The 25,412-nt window shown below is 39.6% G+C and overlaps 1 protein-coding gene and 1 long non-coding RNA gene across 8 annotated transcripts; one reads left to right on the top strand and one right to left on the bottom strand.

Moving 5' to 3' along the window:
* The first annotated feature begins 38 nt into the window (after positions 1–38).
* LOC310759101 lies at positions 39–19,680 on the top strand. 2 transcript variants are annotated; one of them, XR_014546212.1, is made up of 3 exons: positions 39–317; positions 2,213–2,280; positions 18,114–19,680. It is a non-coding gene; the product is annotated as an uncharacterized lncRNA (long non-coding RNA). The 2 variants fall into 2 exon arrangements; XR_014546213.1 differs by having other exon boundaries at positions 43–298.
* On the bottom strand, positions 8,440–25,143 carry GARIN2 (golgi associated RAB2 interactor family member 2). Of its 6 annotated transcripts, none has more exons than XM_083605715.1 (8): positions 24,866–25,143; positions 21,788–21,937; positions 19,475–19,677; positions 16,541–16,610; positions 15,678–15,937; positions 13,608–13,654; positions 9,036–9,094; positions 8,440–8,643 (listed from the first exon to the last, which is right to left on the bottom strand). In XM_083605715.1, the coding sequence occupies exons 2-7, from the start codon at positions 21,869–21,871 to the stop codon at positions 9,036–9,038; spliced, it is 723 nt and encodes a 240-aa protein (XP_083461841.1). In that variant the 5' UTR covers positions 21,872–21,937; positions 24,866–25,143; the 3' UTR covers positions 8,440–8,643. The 6 variants fall into 6 exon arrangements, with proteins under 6 accessions (XP_083461841.1, XP_083461837.1, XP_083461838.1 ...); XM_083605711.1 differs by having other exon boundaries at positions 16,355–16,610; positions 24,866–25,134; XM_083605712.1 differs by lacking the exon at positions 24,866–25,143 and adding an exon at positions 23,435–23,597 and having other exon boundaries at positions 16,355–16,610.
* Positions 25,144–25,412: the final 269 nt, after the last annotated feature.

Raw genomic sequence — 25,412 nt, 5'->3', positions numbered from 1 at the left:
TCCTCGCGAGGGTAGGGGCGAGCTCCTGAAACGTGCGCCTGCCCTCTGCTGCCGAGTGTTCTCCAGACGTCACGGTAGCTGAGCGCGAGCGAGTTTTTTGTCGCGCTCCCTCACGCGCAGCTACCTCGCGCGAATTCCTCCCCCCAGCTCCGCGTCTCCTGATCACCTCCAACCGCAGTTTGCCAGAACCGTCGAAAATGCCTTTGACCGTGTGAGGCGGGTGGTCGTGAGAACTCTTGAGGGGAAGGAAGGCGGGGTTGGCGCTGCCCCTGCCCGCTCCGCTTATAACAACCTCTCTGTAGGTAGAAATGGAGCAGGTGAAGTTTCTCAACCCTGGGTTAAGTTTCTCTCACGCGTTTACGTGGCGGGCCGCGTTCAGATGATTATAAACCATTTTGTGAATAATAAGCAGCCCTTTAGTTCATTAATTAAGTTAAATGTAAATGCAAGGTAACTTATAATTAACAAAAGGTGTTAGCTCATTTGTAAAAAGCCTAAGACCACATGTTGGCCTTTTTATTTAACAAAACCCGCTTGACGGTAGTACATAAAACAATTTACACAAAGCAACTCCAAAATAATAATAATAATAATAATAATAATAATAATAATTTATTATTTATACCCCGCCCATCTGGCTGAGCTTCCCCAGCCACTCTGGGCGGCTCCCAATCAAGTGTTAAAAACAATACAGCATTAAATATTAAAAACTTCCCTAAATAAAACGTTTCATTTATCAATAAAATATGATTAAAAACATTTCAAAAGCTAATTAAAATCAACAATATGCTAAAAATTTTAAGATATCAATCAAATCAAAATTTAAGAATGGGGTGGAAGTATTTCAAAGATTATATGTCAAAATGTTATTCTAAAAATGATATGCCAATAGGCTTAGAATAAAAAATGTAAGCAATAACAAAACCAATAAAGAAAGAAGGAAAAATCAGAATTTAACAGAAATAATTTATTATAGAAGGCAAAGAAAAAAAGGTAGAAAGAAATATAAAGAAGTCGAATTGCTGTGGAGGGAAGTAGAGGGTGGGTGGTGGGTTTTATAATTAAGCGTATAATTATGTAGCTGTTGTAATTTAGATACTATATTTTATGTGAGGGAATCATTGGGAATTTTGGTTATTATGTATATATGTTAAGTTTCAATAAAGATCTTTGGGGGGGAAACTACCCTCAGACTATTCAAGGGGAACCGCCCCCCCAATATGCTAAAAACAGACTAAAACACATATAAGTTCTACATGTCTGAATAGGCCTGCCTAAACAAAAATATTTTAAGCAGGTATCAAAAAGTATAATAAAGGTGCCTGTCTGATACCGATAGGGAGTTCCAAAGTCTTGGTGCTTTTCCTTTGAGAATTTCTTTCACAATAATAAGCATGCACCAGAGCCAAACAGCAGTTAAAATACATTTGTGCCATCATCTCACTAGCCCATGAACAAAATTTGCCCTTAACACTTCCTTCTCACTTTATGTTGCATAAACCCACCCCACTAACATAAGAGTGTCGGCTGGGGGCGGCAAGCAGATACACCTGGCCTTTGTCACCTGAAATGTATATTTTAATATCACAGGGTAGTTTACAATACAAAAACACAGCAGGAAAGTGAAGAGGGGATTGTGAATCAACTAAAAGGAAAGTGGGAACCAGTAGATTCCCCCTGAAGAATGGGCTGTTTGGCTGCACATTTGATTACACTTGGAAATAAGGTCCCCTGTAAATATTCCCAAATAAATTGATTATAAGGACTATTCTGCACCCCCTTGGAGCTGAATTGGCCCTGTATTCCTTCCGAATGCTTAAGCCGGGAAGCAGAGTGATCGTGCCTGTTATGAAAAGATCCAAAGTTAATACAGTGGTACCTCAGGTTAAGAACTTAATTCGTTCTGGAGGTCCATTCTTAACCTGAAACTGTTCTTAACCTGAAGCACCACTTTAGCTAATGGGGCCTCCCGCTGCTGCCGCGCCACCGGAGCACGATTTCTGTTCTCATCCTGAAACAAAGTTCTTAACCCGAGGTACTATTTCTGGGTTAGCTGAGTCTGTAACCTGAAGCGTATGTAACCCGAGGTACCACTGTAATAACATCTGCCTCTTCCTGAGTGCTGTCCCTTTGAGGTGTACCTCCTCTCAGGGAATTGCATCAGGCATCAGTCCAGATTTCTTTTAAAACTAAGCTACATTCTTATTTCCAGAAGTAACATCCCCATGTGAAATGCTCACCTATTAATACTTGGAGATAACACTCAAAACATAACTATTGGTAAGTAACCTCTATTTCTTTCTTGAAATAAAGCAATAGAAAAAGTAACCTGAACTGAAATATTTGAACTTTAGACTTTTTCTGGAAATAATACAATAAAACAATGAGATTGATCTGATGCAATTTCTAATTTCATATTGGAGTATACCCTGGGGGTGGTTAGAAAGTAAATTATTGTGCACAGCAGAAGCACTGGCAAAATTCTAGTACACCACCTAATGTGTATTGAGTGCTGGAATTCTTGCAAATAACTTTGGACTAGGTGACTTTAATGTAGGAAGGCATTTTTATGTTCTTAAGCAAGACTGCAGTGCAAGTTCTTAGATAATTAAGACATAACTTAAGAGATGCCAAGTATGCACTCTTGCTTTGCATATTTAACAGGTAGTGGTGTTCTTTGAGAATCATAGGTTGAATAGAAAGGGTAAACAATGCAGAGCTGAAATATTTGGAAACTTGTTAGATTAAAAATTATATAAAAATGAAACAGATAGGTAGCAAAATAAGTACCCAAATAGTAAGTGTCTTATCTTACAACCAGTTAATAGTTCAGCAATCCAAAGTGACTTTTATATTGCTATTTTTAGTGCTGCTATTTTTGGATACTAACCTGTTGAATATTTATGTTACTCTGTGATGTCTTAGGGTATTTAGTAAAAGCAGATCAGGTGTCAGTTGCATGTTTTATATTACATTTTAAAGCAATTTCTACTATCAGGCTGGAAAGTTTCCTCCTCTAGGGGGAAAACACAATTAAGGAAAACATTTGGTTTTTAAGATCCTTCAGATATGTAACTCAAAAGTTTATATGTGCAAATAAATAAATAGGAATGTGGAATTGTAAAAAAAACAAAACCCCTGGGCCACGATGTCACACTTTAGGATGTGTGGACATAATTTTACTGTTAATGTGGAATTCCTTTTAAGATGCAGTATGGTGTTGTACAAGGCCATAATCAGTAACAATATTCAAATGGATGAACCATGAGCTCAGCTGAATATTTGTTTGATGCTACTGTTGCCGGTCCCATTGTTCAATAAACAAGTCCCTCTTCAGCTTTATAATCAGTTTCTCTCTTTGAAAGTAGGAACAGCTATGAAGGCAGCAGAACATATGGTTCTGAGCATACCCGTTGCCCCACTGAAGCATATTATTGCACACCATCTCAATTTCAGAGCAGTACAAATTACTGTACTGGAGTTCTAGGCATTCAATGGGGGTTTCTGTTTCCTTTTGGAAATGAGGCACAGTGGAGACTTGTATTTATAATATGTGGCTTATTTACACATATATACAACCTGTACCTGCGATGGAGGGGTTCACAACATCATCACCCCAAAAGGGTCTTGCTTCTTTCTTAGTCATAGCCTTGGATTCAAACAGAAATCAAACATTGTGTTCTGATACTCCCCTCAGCTTTCCAGCTTGCTGCTTTCCTTCTAAGTGAAGTTATTGCTTCCTAACATCTCTGTTCTAAACTCTGGCTTTATTTGTTGAGGGAGAGGGGCCCACACATTTGCTGTCTCACACTGAGCCCTCAATCCTTTGTTCTCCTAATGGCCCAGGCAATTACCTTATCGGGAAGCTAGCCTGGCTTATTTTTTAAACACCTGCTGGACCTTGGGTTTCAGTAGGCTTGATTAGATTTCAACACATATTGGATCTGGGGATTAAAAGGGTCCAGCACCCACAAATTTATAATAATATTATTTGCGCAGCTCCATTTTCAGTTACCTTTTTATTGGTAAGAATTGGCAAAAACAACAGTGAAGAGCCATGTGGTACAGTAAGTCAAGTCCCAAGCAAGGTGGAGAGTTTAAAGGTTTTTCCACACCATGTATGCTTGGGATTACCCAGTGTGAAAAACTCCTTTAAGTCGTTGCTTTGCTTGCCGAGCAAGGCTTGCTCACAACACTGGCTTTGGGATACTCTCACCAGATTTTGCGGTACAATCAGAATTCCCTTGAGATCTTGTGTGAGCATCCCTAGCCCTCTAGAGCCAACATTGTGAGTGGGCTTTGCCTCTCAAGCAAGGCTGAGAGCGTAAAACCCCTTTTTGTACAGGGTAACCCAAGTTGACCTGGGACTCATCTACACATTTTAAAAATGAGTTTAAAAACGATTATGATAATCCTATAGCCATATGACATTCTTCTAAAATGTCAATACAGTGGTACCTCAGTTTTCGAACTTAATCTGTTCCTGAAGTCTGTTCTTAAACCAAATCCGTTCTTAAACTGAGGCGCGCTTTCCCTAATGATGCCTCCCGCCGCCGGTGCCCTCCCACCGTTCAGCTTCTGCTCGTAGACCAAGGTAAAGTTCACAAACCGGAACGCTACTTCCAGTTTTGCGGGGTTTGTAAACCGAATAGTTCGTAAACAGGACTGTCCGTAAACCGAGGTACTACTGTAATGCGTTATTGAAACGTGACACCAGAGGGTGCTGCAGAACCCACTCCCCATCAAAAAAGAGGGAGCCAGGGATGTTCTTGTGAGGACTTGTGGGATAATCCAAGCTCTTGTGAGCTCTCAAAAGCTAGTGCTATGAATGGGCCTTCCCCATCAATCAAGGCTGAGAGCTTAAAAGCTTTTTTATGCTGGGTAACCCAGACCCACCTCAAAAGAGCTTCTAAGTTCTTGGCCTTGCCTGCAGAGAAAGCACTGTTTAGTGCACAGGCTTTGGGAGTGCTGGGGATGCTCTCTCTCACTCCTCCGCACCTGCTAGCCATGGGGCCACTCAGAGGATTTGGAATATATGCAACTTACACACATATGCATAACTTTTGGAATCAAACCCCCATGTAAGATGAGGGATTATTGTACTTTAAAGACTGGAAAATTTATCATAGCACAAGCTTTCATAGGCTAGAGTCTACTTCTTTAGATGCATGAAGCATCATCCTAAGTTGAAGGGATGGATATGTATATAGAAGGATATTGGTTTAAATAGATGTAAATGAAAAGATGAAGTACAGAAGTTAGCATAATATGAAAGGAAAAAAATGCAAACTGACAATTATTGTGAAGCTGAAATATATGTAAAATAATTACAAAAACTTTTCACAAATCTTGTGTTGATAACAATTTTTTTTGGCACAGGTAAGCTAATAAATACATATAGTGAGAGAAATGATATTACAGTATAATGATTCCAGACACAGGTGATAGAATTTAACTTATGATAAATTTTAATTCAGTAGTTACATATTGGAGAGTTACTTTGAATTTCCTGTGTTCACAATTGGCTACTTTAAGGTCAGTTGCTGATTTTCTTTGGAGCCTGTCAGCTTTGGACCATATTTCATGAATGCTTATGCCATTATAGATCTTCTGGAGTTAAAGGTACAACAAAACTTACTGTACAAACTTTTTCAATTTATCATTAAATAAACAAGGCAATGTTCAATGCTCACATTTTTTATAATTCTCTTAATTATGACAAAATAAGAATAATATCTGCACAAAAACTTAGTTGATAGACTACAGGACAAAGTGTTTGATAATGTTGCCCTCCAGAGGAGGAATGAGATACCACAGGAAGAAAAGTGGGAAGAGGAAACAATTTCCAGGCATTCTCTAATGGCAATCATGGTATTTCACAAATGAAGTAAGTAGTGGAGAGAGTCTATTCTTTCTAATGGGCCTATATTCAGTCCAATTGTTAATAATTTATTTGGCACTTTTGCAGTCCTGTCCTGTTAATGTTTACTCAGAAATTGTCTGCATTGGGGCTCAGGATCTTCACAAACTTGGCGGAGTTTCAGGCCTGATGAACATAGCAGCTCATGCCCTGTAGGTCCTACTCCATGAAATCAGTTACCAAGACTAAAAGTGTCTGCCTCCCCACAACCATCTATGTCTCCTCCTCTCCAGGGCTTCTTGCAGGCAATCAGAGATCATGTGCAGCCTGTCTTTGCTCTTCCTGTTTGATACATTTCCTGGTTCTGGGAGTCAGGGGGGAGAGGAGCTTGTCACAGCAGGAGAGGGGACACCTGTGACTCTTCACTAGCTTGATTCATCTCTGCCTCTCGACTTCCCCCCTCCCACTCACCTACTTCAGCTTCTGACCCTGATTCTTGACTTCTCTCTGCCACAGGCTCGCCCCACTCTCTAAGTCTTGCTACCCCTTTGGCTTCCAACACTTCCTCTTCCCAGTCTTCTCCCTCTTCTCCACTCATCATTGTCCCACCACCACTCCCCGGGCTCTGAGCCTTCTTCTCTTGGTGGTTCCCCAGCTGGGGATTCATCTGTGTCCAACCAGTCAATAACAAGTGGATAGACATCTTTCTATGTCTGCCTATATACATAAAAATGTAAAGCTGTCATCACTCTGCAGTTTGCAGTCTTCCACAGTATGTTCACATAATGTGTTACACTCCTAATACCGTGTGTTGTCTTTAACACACAGTTCCAGAATCAGTGAAGTGGTTTAGAACAGGTATTTTATTAACAAGCAAACACCCATGTAGGAACAATATTCACCAACTGATCTTAACCTTCTCTAATAGAAGAAACTAAGTGACAGGCTTGATCCAAGTGACAGGCTTCCTCCCAAAAGTGGAAATGTGTTGACTCATTGGCCCCTTTCAACATGGGCATTACATGAAGGGGGATCACACATAGTATGAGGTTGTGACACCACACCTCTGGTCCCCCTTCAGTACTACATAAGAACATGAGAGCCTGCTGGATCAGGCCAGTGATTCATCTAGTCTAGCATCCTGTTCTCACGGCCAACCAGATGCCTGTGGGAAGCCTGCAAGTAGGACCTGAGTGCAACAACACTCTTTCCTTCTGTGTTTTCCAGCAACTAGTATACAGAGGCATATTGACTCCTTTGACAGTGAGGGCTAAACATTGCCATGGTGGCTAGTAGCCATTGATAGTCTTATCCTCCATTAATTTGTCTAATCCTTTTTAAAAGTCATCCAAGTTGGTGGCCATCGCTACCTCCAGCAAATTCCATAGTTTATATATGCACTGTGTGAAGTTATTTTGTTTGTCCTGAATCTTCCTACATGTAACTTCATGGGATGTCCCTAAGTTCCAGTGTTACGATGGAGGGAGAAAAATGTTTCTCCATCCACTTTCTCCATTCATGCATAATTTTATACATGTCTATCATGTCACTTCTTACTCGCCTTTTCTTTATACTAAAATGCCCCAGATGTTGTAACCTTTCTGCATAGAATTGTTCCATCCCCTTGATCATTTTGGTTACCTTTTGTTGAACCTTCCCTACTCTACAATATCCTTTTTGAAGTGAGGTGACTAGGACTGTATGCAGCCATGCCATAGATTTGTATAGTAGCTTTATTATATTAGCAGTTTTATTTTCAATTCCTTATTTTCAATTTCATCCCTGGCGTGGAGTTTGACATTTTATCAGCTGCTGCACATTGGGTCAACATTGTTATTGAACCATTCACCATGACCCCAAAGTATTGTTCCTGGACAGCCACTGCCAGTTCAGACTGCATGAGCATAGATGTGAAATCAATATTTTTACCCCAACATGTACAGTATCACTTTACACTTTACACTGAATTGCATGTGCCATTTTACTGCCAATTTACTCAGTTTGGGGTGGTCTTTTTTTAGTTCTTCACAGTTCATTTTCACATTAATGACCCAGAAAAATATAGTATCAACATTACTGGCTTCATCACTGGTGTCTACATGTGAAGCATGGAATAAGGGAAAGGTTATGTATGTAGACCTCTTCATGTGTAGGCTTTCTCTGAGTTCTGGATTCCTGATTGTACAGGCCTAACAGCAATGCCTAATGTGGATACTTGGGATGTGTCCAGGTACATTACCTTTCTAATGTGATTCTCCTTCTTGTGACAACATAAGTGTGAAGGGACTATTGCATGTTCTCAAAACTAGTTGCCAATCTTTTCCTTTCTTTCACATGGTCTGAGTGCATTGCAAACTGGTATAGATTATGACATTATTTGCATCACTACAGCATATTGCAAAGTTTATTTGATAAGCAAAAGAACTTGATATACCTACATCAAATTTCCTGTAATATAAGTGTTTTAAAAAGAAAATTACAATTCTGAACCGTCAGTGGAGATGATGGTTAAAACACTGACAAGTCATGTTGCTAATGTTTGGTGAAATACTCAACAAAAGAAGAAATATGTACTACTGTTTTAACCATGTTTATTTTTATTATATTAGAATGGAACAATTCTACAGTTTCTAGATTTCTAATCCCCATCTGAACATGTTGTTCTCTTCTTTTGCTCAGTGTCTTCAGTTTGTTTGCTTCCTTTTCATATCAGATGTACAGAGATCCGTTTTTAATGCTAGTAGTAAAAAACTACCTTGGCTTACTGACATTCTTTAGGATCCCTGTAAAGAAACAGGAGGAACATGAGGAAAATGCAGCCTAGGAAAGCAGATAATAGAGTGTGTGAGAAAAAGAGAGAGAGGAAGGAAGCGGAACACAGAGAGCTGTCATATCTCATTGTCAGATTCAGAGTGCTGTCATGTGTCTTAGCTGCTTGACATAATATGAAAATAGTAATGTGAATATAATAATGTGAATTACATGAAGCATCACATGAAAATTAGATCTTATTACTGAAAAGGTGTGAACACAGCTGAAAAATACACAGTTTATGAGTGTGCATGCAGGGTGGCGGCGGCAGAATATCCTTTTTGGGGAATAGTATAGTGGAAAATGGAAAATAAATGAGGAAAAGGTGTGGCGGTAAGACGAAACAAAAAAATGGCAAGATTACCTAGAACAGAAGGGGGAAAGAAAGGTTAATCAGAAGTGGGGCAGTTATACTAGAAACAGCTAGAGTGCAGAAAAAGCAACAGTGTGAAAAGAGAGAGAGAAAATGAGGGAAGAGTCAGTTTTTGACAGTTTATAGATGTGTTATGAAAAAATGCACAAAACACACATCAACATTTTGTTTTCCTTTCAGTACCAGAAACTTTGTTCAAGTAACCAGAAAGTGACTGTGAATTCAGGGTAACGACTCAAGAACTCAAGTTTGACTTATTTTTTGCCTTTGATGCTGGTGCTATTTTTCAGACAGTGAACTGGCTAAATTGCAATTCTGGTGCTGATGACTTTGGCACATATTTTTGGTACAATATTTTAGTATAATATAGCTTACTCTGCAAGCAAAGGTAACATTTCAGTTTGCCACTGAAAATCCCTCCTCTTCCAATCTGAGATTGAATAACGTTTTCTGCACCCCTCTATACTCTTGCACATGTGGTTAGATTTATTATTTGTTGGAATGCTCATAGTGGGACTATATATTCTCTATTTTGAGCAAGAGAGAAAATGATACATAATTTCCTGGCTTTTCTAGTAATCATGGTATCTGGAACCATACATATAGTTTACACTAGGGGACATGCCTGTACTATCTTTTTATTTCCACAGGAGGCACATATAATTATGGTTACGTAATGTAGAACTTAAATTCCATTTAAGTTAATTGCATAGTTTGTATGCATACAGGCTTACAATAAAAATAAAAAAACAACAACCATAAATGAATTGATTTCTAGAAGGCCGTAATGCCCTCATTCTTTAACTTAACACTGAGCATGTTGCACAAAAATGTTACTGTTGCATGATGAAATTTAAACTACTCTTATTATGTTAAGCTTAAGAAAATGGGCATATGACGCTGCACACTTTCATCAGTTTATTGTTCCACATTCTGACCTTTACATTGGCATGTAATGAAATACTGTAAGTGTCTTTCAAACATTTTGGAGAGGTTCTGCACAGTCACTGAATTGTGTATTTGTGAGGGTAGATTACAGCAGCAAAGCATGCTCCCCCCTTTGTACAGTCAGCGTTCTCCAGGTGTCTGAAAGGGGGCTTTGAAGTACAGGACTATGGGCTTAGATTGCTATTGCTATGCTCAGGGAAAGAAGGAACAAAAAGAAATTCACAAGATGCTATAAGATTCAACAATTCTTCATTGGCTCTTTTAATTGAGTTTATATTGGCCATGATGACTTACAGTGAACAGCTTGACATTCAGACTTTCATTTCTATCCATTGGTTGTGTTACCTTTTTAACTGAAGCTTTTCTCAAACCCTCTTTGATTTTTTGTGTGGTTTGTTTCCAGTTATAAGTGAGTGCTCATAAGGATGCAATACACTGAATAATGGCAAAGAAACCAAAAAATACACCACCCATATCACATCAAATTTTCCCCACAAGTGAAGCTTGGATTCAGTCTCTCCATTACATACAAGTAATGGACACTGTCAAAGCTGAGAGCACTGAATTGAGTGGATGCTCATCAAATTTGCAGATGACACCAAACTGGAAGGGGTTGCTAATTGTTCCACAATTTAAGAAGGATGTTGACAAGCTGGAACGTGTGCAGAGTGGGGCAAACCAAGACAATCAGGGGTCTGGAAACAGCCTTACGAGGAGCCCTTGAAGGAGCTGGGTATATTTAGCTTGGAAAAAGAGACTGAGAGGAGATATGATTGCCATCTTCAAATATCTTAAGGACTGTCACATTGAAGAGGGAGCATGCTTGTTTTCTCCTGCTCTGGAGGGTAGGACTCGAACCAAAGGCTTCAAGTTACTAGAAAGGAGATTTCAGCTAAACATTCAGAAAAAACTTTCTGACAATAAGAGCTGTTTGACAATGGAACAAACTCCCACAAGAGGTGGTGGAGTCTCCTTACTTGGAGGTTTTTAAGCAGATGTTGGATGGTCATCTGTCATGGATGCTTTAGCTAAGATTCCTGCATTGCAAGGGGTTGGACTAGATGATTCTATGATCACCTTTTGGAAGTGTGTATGTACACATAGGTTTTCATGCATAGGAGATACAGTGGTGCCTCGCAAGACGAAAAGAATCCGTTCCGCGAGTCTCTTCGTCTTGCGGTTTTTTCGTCTTGCGAAGCAAGCCCATTAGCGGATTAGCGCTATTAGCGGCTTAGCGGGCTTAGCGGATCAGCTGATTAGCGGCTTAGCGGCTTAGCGATCAGCTGTTAAGCGGCTTAGCGGATCAGCTGTGAAGCGGCTTAGCGGCTTAGCGGATCAGCTGATAAGCGGCTTAGCGGCTTGGGAAAAAGGGGGGGGGAGGAAAAAACCCCACAGGAACTCGCAAGACATTTTCGTCTTGCAAAGCAAGCCCATAGGAAATTCGTTTTGCGAAGCACCTCCAAAACGGAAAACCCTTTCGTCTAGCGGGTTTTCCGTCTTGCGAGGCATTCGTCTTGCGGGGCACCACTGTAACATGATCCACATGCAGAAGACTATTTCTGCAGGCAAATCACCCTCTCTAGATTGAGGTGACAGGCTGTAAAATACTTTGTTGATGAGAAGCAAGTAGTGTCACAGGTAGGCAGATAATTAGAGTTCTTCAGGTTGCCTGATCAAAGCTGATATGAGTTAGGTAGTAAAAGATTATTAAATGAAATATATAATCTACTGAATACTAAATATGATTCACAGATAAATATCGACTTCATAAACTACAGTGGTGCCTCACAAGACGAAATTAATTCGTTCCGCGACTCTTTTCGTCTTGCGAAGCACGGTCCGTCGCAACTGCACCTCTTCAAGCGGCTTTAAGAAAAAAGGAAACAAACTCGCAAGATGTTTTCGTCTTGCGAAGCAAGCCCATAGGGAAAATCGTCTTGTGAAGCAACTCAAAAAACGAAAAACTCTTTCGTCTTGCGAGTTTTTCATCTTCCGAGGCATTCGTCTTGCGAGGTACCACTGTACTCAAATGCCATATATGTATTTCTGAAAATATATATCGCAAACCTTTGGTGGGGGAAGAATGCCTGTGCCCACCTCAATCCCTGCTCTGCTGGCCCAGCTTCTGCTCATTAATTGCATGGAGTTGAAATGCAATATGCATAGTCCTCCAATAAACCAAGTATTTACTGTACTGTCCAAATGTGTGCTGGTCTAGATTGCACAAACTGGACTTAGAACATTGAATTTTATGCTTTATTCCCCATTTAAAAGTTGCTTCCAAAGTCAGCACAATTCCATTTCTTCATCATGCATAGATGCTACACACTTTCAGATATAGATGCACAGAACAGCACATAAGTAGATGCCTGAGATATCTATATGCCTATCAGGAAATTAAAAGCTAGCTTTGTATAATGTTTTAGGGCACTTGTTATGATTGCAGTGTCACAGGTATCAGAGTAAAGCACAGAATCCATAGATTTGTAAACAGATGGTAGTTTTGGCTGATGAAGCCTGATGAAATCAATAAAAGAAAAAGAAACACTGAAGTAAATGCAGTCTTTCAAACCTCTGAAGCTATTTTGGAAGTTTTGACTTCAGTTGACTGAACTGGCTTAGCTGCTGAGGTGTTATGGAATATTTGTAAACATCCTCACAGCTCAGAAGGTAACCCACATGCACACCAGATCTCGGGAAAGATAGCAAAAAATTGTTCATGTGAGTGCAGATGAGAGGGTTATGTGCATGATGTATCTTTGTGTATATGTATGAGCACTACATGAATGCTGTAAATCTGTCTAAGTGAAGGAGAGAATGAAGGAGAAATTGCATACAGAGAAGGTATTACTGCACAAAACTCTTCTGCAAATGGTTATGGGTCTCCACATGTCATTGCCCTAATGCTGGACACACAGCAGAGAGTGTTGGACGTGTAAATATATTTTTGTGTGGCTGAATTCCAAAGGGTAATGACTGTTTAACTCACAGAGACAACATAGGTGTTGTTTTTATTAGTTGCCTTTGATTGGACTTAACCATCCAGGGGTCTTTTACCTTTACCTTTTACCTTTGTTTTTATTTTTATTTATTATTAATTTTTGTTCCTCACCTTTCAGAAACCTGTTCCAAGGTGGCGTGTAATGAAATATAAAAATACAGTGAAACAAAAAGATCAAAGCATAATAATAAAACAACAAAACCAAGAAGCAGAAAAGAGAACAGCATAAAAAACCAGGCACTGGAGATAAACTAGACAAAAATGCCTGGGAAAATAAAAAGATATTTGCCAACCACCAGAATGACATTAAACTAAGCAGCAAGTGAGAGTGTTCTATAGTTGGGAGAGCACAATAACAAAGGTCATTTTTCTATTCACCACCTGTCGCAGCTGTGACAGCAGCTCCCAAAAAAACACCTCTGAAGATGGGGAATTCCCATGTTGCATAACCCAGAAAAGTTGAAATACCACTAAGCTGAATAGACAGACCATTCGCCAGTGGCACCTCCCACTTATTGGGATAATTTTTCAGTTTATGGCTCCCATATGGAAAAATATAACTATAATAGCTATGAGGGCAGAATGGGAAAAATCATTTCAAATGTCATTCATACCTGCAGTCTGCAGTCTTTTCCCCGTAATAGAAAAAAAATCTTGTCCCCTGAAATCAGTAAAGATAATAATAATGATACTTCAATTGAAAGCAATAATATTGAAATGAGTTTCTATTTCAGGGCTGTACACATCTAAGCAAATAGTTTCCCACCTCCATGCTTACTGAATAAAGCATGACTTTTTCCAGAGATGAAGCAGTGAGTGGGAGGGGAGGGCTTTGCTTTTTGCCGTCATAACCTTTAGTTTTGTTTTTGAACTGTGAAAACTGGCAAATTACTCCCAATTAGCTACATATAGTTGTGCTGCCTTTGCTAAAATATGTGGGAATGTAAATATCACATATCTGTAGTTCTTCAGCTTTTCAGATCCATGGCCCATTTTGATAAATCCATGTGGACATTTTATGACTCAGTTAATAGCTTCAACCGCACAGCCATCTAGTCCCAAATGCCAATAGCAATCTTTCTATTTTACAGAGGGGGAAATGAGCCCATTAATTGAAGAAAGGAGCCACAATCACCAGAAAGTACATTCACTTTTAAAATGGCTTTTCCCCATTAGCTACATTAGCTACATTTGGAAGTGGTACATTAGACACTAAAAGGTGATTTTAGCATCACTTTTGAAAATGACTATTCAATCTGTGAAAAGGTTGGGAGTTAGACTTGGGTCTTACAACTCCTATATAGCATTGATTGGATCACATCAGTTCTCAACATATCAAGTGCCCATCAAGTGCCTTTTGTTAATGATTCTCCCCCACTCAACCCACTGCCAAACAGTGATTAAAGATAATATTTTAAAGAACACAAAGATTATTAAGTCTGTATGACCTAGTACATTATTGTAGGTTTCTGTTCTATGGAAATAACTGACTTGTAATGTCAAAAGCTCTCTGCTCAAAAATTATCAGTGACCCTGGTAATATTTTTGTGCAGAAGCTCACCATAATTTGAGACTTGCTACACTTGGTATTGATTGTCTGTGTTTTGGAATCTTGCTCTAAACAAGGCTATGTCCATCTTGGGTCTAAAACTGAGATCCTACATGCTGAAAAAGGAGCTTCCTATGAAGCTGAACTTTTTGTATGTTATAATTAATTCCTAAATAAATCCTCAAGTTGATTAGATTAGTTTGACAGCAATGACAAACTGAGCTTTTAGTGTCATTGGTCCAGTCCTGTGGAACACCCTGTCAATAGAAGTTCAGCGGGTGTATTCTGTGCTAACTTTAAAATGCCTGCTGAAAACTTTTCTATTCAACCAGGCCTATGCAGGCAATTAAAAGTACGGTACATCCCCCACAGCAGTCTCTTGTTTTTATTTTTTACTTTTAACTTGCTTTTAACCTTTTAATGATTTTATTGTCTGTTTTTATGTTTTTATATTGTTGCATAAATATTTTTATAAAGAAGGAAATAATAAAGAGCTTGAAAGGCTGTGTTACTGAGCAGACAAACATTATGTAACACAAAATAAAATTGGAATAGATGCTGGAAGATTGTGTTATGGGTTAGTGGGGGAACAGGGATTCCTCCAGATCCCTGGATGCCAGATTTCCATCTCTAGTTTCTTGGGTGCTGGGGTTTAATCAGAGCTGACAGGCTGAGCTTGACATTAAAACATCTACAATACAAAAGACCCTACAGGAAACTGAGGGGGAGGTTGCCAGGTCAACGTGGGTGTGATATGAGTCAGAAAAAACTTGTCCTTTTATACAGGTTTTTTTTGGTAAAGTGTTCTAAGAACAAGAATGGGGTAGTAAGGAGAACTCCAAGTGGTGCTGGCTGGAGGACACCAGGGGTTATGACTGGCTGCTGCTTTGTACCTAAGCTCACTGAATCTATCAGAGGAGCAATGAGGGACACTCTTGGGGCATAATGTTCTGTACCCCCTCCAGTGAAGGCTGTAGCTGTAAATATGTGTAAAATAAAGACACTAGTCTCCACCGCACCTCAATTTTCCAGCAACCCTGGGTGAGCACCTGGAACCCCCTGGAATCTTGCCATCGCTTGGCAGAGATTGTGGGTGGCGTGTAACAATAGATAATGATTATGATGGACCACATACCTAGATTTACTCCTTGAGATAGTCCTCTTCATTAATTCTTGACTATACTTCAGTTTTTCTGAGTTTGCAGCACTGGGATTTTTCATACAGCTGTCAGAAGAAACTGTGGCCTGGCTATGGCTCTTAGGAAATTCTTCAATAGGACCTACTATATCAGAAATGGTGACTCGTTTTGAAGGCATTTTCTTGATTATTTCTGGTTTTATTATTGGCTCTTCGCTGGTTTGTGGTTTTGTGGGAGTTTCTGCTTGCTTGTATCCCTATGGGAGCAACAAAGACAAGAGGGAGTATAGCATATTCTAAAAGCTCAGTACAGAATTAGTCCCACTCACATTCTTTGAGCTTGCCATGGAGAAGTGTGTTCAAAGTGACGACAGTGATTAACTGACACACACTCAAAGCAGTCTGAAACAATTAAGTGAAAAAGAAACCCAGTATATATCACCCTTCATCCAAAGATCACAGGGCGGTTTACAGCATAAAAATACAAAATGAAAACACAAAATACATATCTAGGACTCCATTGTGCAGGATGGGTTTCTTGGCATTGGGCAAACCAACAGGAGCTTGCTCATGCAGGTTTTTAAAAACTACACTTTACATAAAAATTACCATTTTATGTGTCCTCCCCACCTTTTTTTCAACAATCTTAAGCTATATACCCAAATAGCACTCACTTGTAGTGCCTTGCTTGTTGTGGCTCTGTTTTCCTCCTGAGTCTTAAAATCTTTATATAGGGTATTGACTGAAGAAGTTTTATATTTAGATTTCAGTAGACTGATGAGCCGCACCCACTGTCGGAAGAGCTGGGGCTGTTTCTGTAGTGGCTCACAGAGTTCTAGGTAGTAGGCACGGCCACTCACCAGCTTCAGTTTGATGCGTCTTTTCTTAGCATTGTGAACAGTAACGTCTACAAACTTCAAGGGTAAGAACCTACAAGAAAATGATTGTGTGAATTCCTGCTAGCTGTACTTCACTGAATCACTACATAAAGTGAGAGGAAAATGGGATCCAAGAGAGTAGGGAACTGACTGAAATAAATGGAGGCATATTTCAAGAAGGCCGCTGTGCACTGTCAGTTTGGGTTACATGTAGGCAACAGAAAATAAAGGCACACAGTGTATCCACTGTGTTTTTTTTATCATAGAAAAACTTACTTATGTGCATATGACAGCACTAAGTCACATGGCATTCTTTTTCAATCCACCCTGATCTCCCAACCGCCTGCACTGCTGGTAAAGAGAACTTTGGCCTAATTGTGCAGTCCACAAAGAAGGATCGGCTAATGTCACTAGAAAAACCTGTCCAATTATGTACCTTTTCAAGGTAGCCCTCTTTTTTGCGCAATGGGCTAACTAAGAATACGGAATTCCATACATACACCTACTAAAGCTGCCATTTGTGGGAGAAAATCCCACCATTTAATGTGTTACCTGTTACTTGTGTTACCTGTTACTTTTGTTGAAGGCTTTAGCAGAAAAGTTACTCATAAATATTCAAAATAGGTAATTTATTTAACTATAAAATGGCCAAGAAATTAAATATGCACAATAATGCCTGCATTGGTAAGACATAGCGGGTATTTCATTCTACAGTGGTGAAGCCGGAGCATTCTTTGAAATCTGGAAGATTTATTCAAAATAAAATTCTATGGCCTGGGACTACCTTGCTTTTACAGTTCTTAAGCAAGCTGCTCTGGGATCCTTTTCATTTGAAGAATGGGGTAGCAATGCTTAAAAATATATAGTCCCTGCTTCTTGATCTCTTGTTGGCTTTTGATACCATCAACCATGATTTCCTCCTGGACTGGCTCCAGGGAATGGGATTTGTGGGCACTGCATTACAATGGTTTCAACCCTGCCTTCAGGACTGACTCCAGTCTTATCTCCGGTGGCATTTAATATCTACCGTTGTTAGGAGATTTGGGCTAAGGTGCCATCAGTATGCTGATGACGCTCAGCTTCTTTTTGCTATAATATGTGAACCAGAAGAGGCTGCGAAGTCCCTGGGTCATTGCCTGGATGCAGTGGTGCAGTGGATGAAGAAAAACAAGCTGAACTTGAATCCTGGCAAGACAAAAGCACTATGGGAGAGTAGCCAGGTCTGAGATATTGGTCAACTGCCTATCTTGGATGGGGTTGCACTCCCCATGAAGGAGCAGGTTCACAGTTTGGGGATGCTTCTGAATCCAGCTCTGCCACTGGAGGCTCAGGTAGCCTCAGTGGCTAGAAGTTTGCTTTATCAACTGTGACTGGTTTGACAGCTATGGCCCTGCCACAGTAGTTCATTCACTGGTTACTTCAAGATTGGATTACAGCAATGCACTTGTATATGGGGCTTCCCTTGTGCTTGATCCAGAAGCTACAGTTAGTGCAGAATGCTGCAGCATGATTGCTAACGGGTGAGGCCTTGTAAACATTTAATATCTTTTCACAGATATCTGCACTGGTTGCTGATTTGCTACTGGGTCAAGTTCAAGAAGATTGCCTTACCCCACATGTACCCAGATGACCTCTTTGATGAGTGGAAATAGCACTACCACAGGTGCCACATAATACCTGTTACGCAGTGTTTAGATTGTTTAGTGTGGCAGCAGTTACACTTTGGAATTCCCTGCCTACTGATATCAAGCATGCACCTTGATTGTATTCTTTTTGGCGCCTACAAAAACATTGTTGCTTAGACAAGCCTACCCAAGTGCTTAGAAGGTTGACGTGAATTTTAACTTGTTTTAGTATTTTTTGTTTTTGTACGCGGAGGTGCTAAAAACTATGGCAAGCTGTCTCCCTAGATGGTTTGTGGGTTGCCTCTGGTTCTGGTGCAGGTCAAATAAATACAGCCCCAGCTCCCTCATTCTCTTAGATACAGGCGGATGGCTAGGGCAGCTCGGAAGGGCCTTTGCACAAACGTGTGTGTCTGCAATGATAGAGGCCTGGTTGGAAAGCTTAAAGCCTGCTGCTGCTACATGGGAGACAGATTGAAGAAAAGGAAATATGAATTGGCTCCACCCCGTAGCTTCAATAATTGCAGCTAGGAGCAGCTAAGGGCTAGATAGAGTCCTAGATCTAAAAAAAAGGTAGATTTGCACTTGTTGGGCAGATTCTGTTTTGACTTGAAATGTTTGTTTTGGGCTTCTCAGAAGTACATAAAGTCAAGAAACAGCAGTGGGGAGTGTTGGCCCAGCACACTCTGGCTGAAAAAACAGCACTGCTTATATTTCTGTTTATTTAAAACATGTATACACCGCCCTTCATTGTACCAGATTTCAAGGCACCTAAAAGATGGTTGTGTTAGCACAAGGAAAACATATTTGGGGAGGGTATAGCCAAACCTGGGGTAGCACAGCTGAGAAAGCCCTTGCCCTGAGTGATGTCACCCTCAATTCAGAAGGGATAGATCTTTCTCTCTGCTCTGCATAAGTGCCTTATGCCAGTCTTATAACTATGGATGGAGGACATGGCATTGTTTCTCACCCCATCCCCTTGTGTAGTACTAGAAATTCAGGCATTTAAACAATGTTGCCATTAGAGTTGGGGTGCAAACATCACATATTTTCATCCTAGCCATAAAAGAGTGCCACCAGCTGGACAAATTGTGCTGCTGAAAATTTCATTCATGATGCGCATTGTGGATTCTTGGTGAAAAAGGTTTATGTATAGCTACTTTACTATTTTAATACTCTGTAGAAATTGTGAAAATTGGGAGATTCTGTTACCATTTCCCCATACCAAATTATAACAGTCAACTTGAATTTATGCAATATCAGCAGTCTTCATGCCTCCTCAGTACTAACTCACCTGGTGAGCACTAGTTCATCTTCAGAATTTGATTGCCTTCTACTTGCTGGGCGTGCTGAAATGGCTTCCTGGGAGGACGAAGAAGCTGCATGTGCAAGCACCATTACATTTGGCAATGACTGGCTTGAGCTGGAGGCACAAATGCCCATGGTCACATAGTTGGGGCGATTGTGAAGGTAAATTGATTCACCCCTTCTATTCACCTGCAAAGAGATAAGAGGTTATTTTAGGCATATAAAATAAATATTATTTCAAAAGCATATGAAAACACATCGTATTGCAATTATGATATTGGAAAGGGAAGGAAGGTTCAAGAAAGATGTGTATGTGAGAAAAGAGAAGAACTTAAGTCAAAAGCTTGCAAAACTAACATAGTGGAAATGTTGGAAGTAGCTTCAAGTGTGATGCTGGAAAACCCAATGACTGCTATCCTGCAAGCAGGGTGGATAAAAATCTATAATTTTAAAAATAAAAAATGGATTTTTAAAATTTCAATCAGATTTTTTAAAAAATTCAATTGGATTTATAAAAATAAAATGCTTTTGGAGGAAAAAAATCTTTCTAAGGATAGTTTTCTATTTAAGTTAAATTATAGTCCAAATGATTTGTTTTTAATTATGTAGCATGAGGCTTTATATGGAATGTTTAATTTTTTTTGTAAATGAATTCCATTAATCCATTCAAAATGTCATGCTCTTCCAGAGGTTTCTGTAAGATTATTTGGGGCAGTTTTTCTAACAAGAATATATTATCACAGATGCTTGTTTTTGCAGTTATCAAAAGTGTGATTTTGTGTCTGCAGAGATAACATGCCTTTTCTTCACAGGAAAAATGTTATAAAATAAACATACAGAGTTGAGGGGAAAAACTTAATCCCATTGTTCCTTTGCAAATTTATATACACAGAATCAACCCCTTACTACTTAAATGCTAAGTTCCGTGTGAAGCAGTAAAAATGAAAGTGCAATCTTATGAGCAGAATACTCCACAAGTCTTGGGATCTTTGTTTTAATAATTGTACAAGTCAGTTGCATGTCTGTGCAACTCAGACTTGAGGCAAGTGCTGAACGTACTTCAGGGCTGGCAACCTCTTCCCAATCCCACTGGGTTCCAACAGCTGCACTGATACTTAACTGTACAGAATAGGCACCTGAATTTAAAGTAAAGTGTCATCAATATACTGATGACACCAGTTCTAGATGTGCAGGTCCTGAACTGGTGTCAAATGGACTTGACACTGGTAAAGAAAAATCCAGTCTGGGATCGGGTGTATTGCCTGCTTGGTATTTGGTTCTTATTTTTTATTTATATAACACCATCTGCGTAGAGCAGATTCATAGAGCAGACTGCTTCCCCCCGTATGAACCTACCTGAACACTCAAGTTGGCCTGGGGTATACGTGTTTGAAGTATGCCAGGTTGTCAGTTGAGAGAGGCTCTTTCTGATCATGGTGCCTAAGCTGTGGAAAGTTTTTATCAAGCTCCTACTGGTTCCATTATTGTTCTCCTTTGGATGGCTGGTGGATACCTTCAGGGGGCTATTTGAGAGGGCTCTTAGGCTGGGTAGAGATAATTTAGTTACTATTGCTTTGGATTATTATTATTTTATTATTATTATTCTAAGCAGTTCTACATTTTTTAAAAAACCTGTGTTGTTAGCCATCTTAGGGGGAGGCTTTCAAAGAAAGGTTGGGTAAATAAAAAATAAGAAAAATCACCTGTTGATGGAGCTCTTGTCTCCGCACACCCACTTTTTTGTGCAGCTCTACAATTCCTGTAAAACTAGATCTGAGTTTCTAAGCCAAAACAAGCCCCAGGGGTAATCTTTTCAGGCAACCAGGGCAGTTAGCCTTGAAACTTAACTGAAATTGATCCAGACACTTTGGAATTTATCCATTGGAATTTCCCCTCCCTCTCCTCCACCCATATACTCCTCTAGTATCCCCAAATATGTTCTGGAGAGTTGAGGAACTGCCAGAGCGGATTTGGGGGGGGGGTGCACAGGGAGAGGGGAGGGAAGGAAAGTTCCCTTGCGCTCATGGAAGTCTATCTGTATCTGTAGGTACTAAGTTTTAGCCTGTATACACATTACCACTTCACTCTGGCTTCAGTGCACACCTACCACCGGTGTTTGAATTTGTGTACACATTTCCCCTCAAACGCTCATGAGACAGCTTAATGAATAGGAATTTGGAGGGTTGCAGGCACGGTAAACTAGACTCTGTTTTCTACAGATGAGTCTGTGGCATTTGTAGGCGTTCATGCTCTGCTCAGTTGCCAGTCTAAACAGTAGTATTCTAAAAAAATTAGTTACCTGAACAAAATTGCTTTCAAACACAGGAGCAGATCTCAAGGGAATATATTCTCCTCTTTCAAGAATTTTTTTAAGATCTCCCATAATAGGAATGTGAAATGCAGATTTGGTGTGTTTAGTGGGCTTCTTAAACTCCAGTTGCTTTTACGCCTACACATAAGGCAAGAACAAAATGACATTGGAAATTAATAAGAGACAGCATGGAAAAAAGGCTAACTCAGAATAGCATAGAGAGCTAAGAAAATTTATAAATCTTTGCCAGGCACATAATGTAGTGATGTTATGACTATTCTAAATTACCATATGTTCTCAGGAGCCTTTCCCATAGGCTATTACACATAGAATCATAGAATTGTAAAGTCAGAAGGGACTTGAGGGTCATCTAGTCCAGCTCCCTCAATATAGGAATCTCAACTGGTCATTCAATTTGTTCTGGCATGGGTTCAGTCCTGGTGTAGCCTGGAGGCGTGGGTTTAATTTGTTAGTCCTACAATCTGTTAAGGTCATCTTGAATACTGATTTTGTATTCTGTGGCATTAGCTAACACTTTGGTGTTATCTGCAAATTTGATGAGCATCCCCCTCAATTTCTTCATCCAGGTAGTTTATAAGGATGTTGAACAACTCCAAGCCCAGGACAGAACCAGGGCACCCCACTTGTCACTTTTTTCCAGGACGATGAGGAACGCTCTTTGGGTTGGGTCAGTCAACCAGCTACAAATCCACCTAACAGTTATGTCATCCAGCTCACATTTTACCAGCTTTCCTGCAATAATATTGTGGAGGTGTTTGTCAAAACCTTACTTAAATCAAGTTACACTACATCCACTGCATTCCCTTGATCAACCAAGCTTGTAAGAGGGTGGGGTGTCTTCTAGCTTTGTGCTAGTTGCTGTGAATAACTAGAGCAAGAATGAGGACACATTTGCAGACTTCTGCTTTTAACTATGGATCGCTATGACAACTCTCATTTTACATACCCATGAAAAAGAGGACATGTCCTGGAAAAAGAGGACATATGGCAACCATAAAATGTGTTACCAAGGGAGGGAGATACAGGGCTGGTGACAAGTTTTGAGGGCTTTGGGGCATATTCGCCTAAGATGGTCACTGTAATCTAGGGGTTGGAGGAGACATAGTTCGTAGGGATAAGCGGGATATGCACCTCAAGTATGCATGTTCATGGCCCTTTGATGAGGGCAAGACCAAATATGCATCAAAATGGCAACATTGGCTCTCAGCAAGTGGGAAAGGTGGAAGAGAAAGGACAGGTGGGCTGTTTAGCTGGTCTGGGTTCTCGTAAGTACCTGACTTTGATAATTTTAAGCTCAACCATAAGAAAATACTAAGTAACAATGTTGTCTCTGAAGCATGCAGTAGGTGTAGTTTTGGTCTCGTATTGTAATCAGTGAAACTCATACGTCTGATTAGGCAGATAAAAACAATTAGCTTACTGGGTTTTTAAAACATTATTTAACTAAAAATAAATAATAGGTTGGGCCAGTAAGCAATGATGTATCTCTTTAATTGCAAACAGTAATTGTGCTACTTATCTGATTCCCAATATTACGTACTTTCGTCTAATATTTTGTCTCCCTAAAGGAGCTTCTGGATCTTATTCTCTTATTTTAGAAGAGTAATGTCTTACATGGAGGGCCAGACCAAAGGAAACATGTGGCACCAACATTTGATCCAAGTCAAGTAGCATGTGTTACTTTATAGAGTTTCTCTAGGCAGTGGCTGGTATCCAGAGGTGAGGTAATGCCATGTCACAATAGGGGCAATCTATAGAAAACAGAGCCCTGAAGCAGTGTCATCATAGTGCATGGCCTAAGATAAGACAATAGAACATCAGTACACATAAGAGACATGAAAAAGGCTTTCAGAGAGAAGGCTGGATTTGAATCCCTTTCCTTGACATCCTAATTTCTGGGTCTAAGGAATATTCTCTTTGTGTGGGAGCATCACAATAAGCACTCCACAGCTGTTGCCTTAAGTAGTATAGCTGAGAAAGAGTTTTCCATTTCATCCTGCAGCATCATAAATAAATGTGTAATCTCAGTTGGTATTGCATTCTAATTCTTAAGCAAGAATCTTACTGCAAGATCAGGAGTGTTGAATTGGGTTTGTCTACTGCAAAAAGTGGACCAAACAAATTTTCCCATCATCCCTAGCAAATATGTGGTTGGGGCGGGTTCTGTTGTAATTCTTGGTATTGTTAATTTTTTATAAGTAGACTGAGGACACCACACCCTTCAGAAACATACTATGTTATCAGATACAGTTCTAGGAAAGGGGCACAGTTAGGGTGTGATGGGAAAGAAATAGGATGTTTAATCTATGGACCACGATCTAGGCTTCTAAACTACAATACACGCGGCTATTCTAGTGCAAACTTGTAGGTCTACTATTTTGTAATAAGGCTTCAGTGGCTCAAATCCTCACTCATTTGTAAAGTTCATTTTGGTGACCTTGATCCAATAATTACCAGTCTAACCTATTTTATAGGGTTTTTGTGAGGATAAATTGGATCCCTGTATGTCACCTTGAGCTCCTTGGAATAATGGTGGAATGCGATTTATTTTTTATTTAAATATTTCTATGCCATTTTTTGCAAAAACATTTCAGAGCAGTATGCATCAATTTAAAACAATATAACTATTCAAGAAATATAGACATAATAGACTAGATTAAGAATAAACAAAAAATGAGTGAGCTGGTGACATACATGTGATTTCAAAAAAATAAGTGACATAGCAAGATAAACCTGCCCACCTGCCTAAAACAAGACAGTGCATGCCTGTTTGTTAGTGAAGCTAATTCAGCTATGCATGTGTGTTAAAATTGTGTTTTCTTACTAAATTTCTGTATTCAGTATTTTTAGAGATCAACTTTCAAAATATGCTCACAAAATCAGTTGACTAGTTTAGATTTATAGTTACATAACAAAGATAGTGATTAATCAGAAAGGTTAAAAATTCATAATTTTAGTTCTGAAAACAACAGGTATTTAGAGATAAAATATTCAAAAAATTTCATAATTGAGGTGATAAATATATAACCAAATAAATACACTTGCCTGTATAGTTGCTTGTGTAGGGTGCTGGACTTGCTTTCACTCTTAACAAAAATCTAGTTTTCTTAATGCAGAAGATTGCTGAGGATTGGTTGGCTGATAAAATTAGAGTTGTAAATTTGGCAAGCTGCATTGGCATTCCATGGTTTCTCCCCAGAAATGCCAAGCTCCTTTTAGTCTTTCATGACATCAACTGGACGATGACCTCTGTCCTCAAAAGGTCCTCCTTGACCTGGTCAGGAGCAAATAGTGTACAAGTAACAAAGGTTTGAAAACTAAACCAACCTCCCCTGTCCCAGAAGGTTCTGAGGTAATAATACCTTATTAGCATATTTCAGTCAAGTAAAGCAGTCATTACTGTCTTTGCTTTGCAGCCTTTTCTAGGCTAGGATAAGGAGGATAAGGAGATGTTGTAAGGTGCAAGCAAAACACCAGGGCACATCACTATTTCCTGATGTAAAATTTTAAATATTCTGGTGCTGTATGCCACATTTGTTAATATGGCAAACCAAATCTGGTGACAGACACCAGACTTTGTGAAAAAATAAAA

The sequence above is a fragment of the Podarcis filfolensis genome, assembly GCF_964270895.1.
Source record: "Podarcis filfolensis genome assembly, chromosome: 1".
Lineage (NCBI taxonomy): Eukaryota > Metazoa > Chordata > Lepidosauria > Squamata > Lacertidae > Podarcis > Podarcis filfolensis.
The sequence above is the reverse complement of the archived record's forward strand: the minus strand, read 5'-3'. Positions and strand labels throughout refer to the sequence as shown.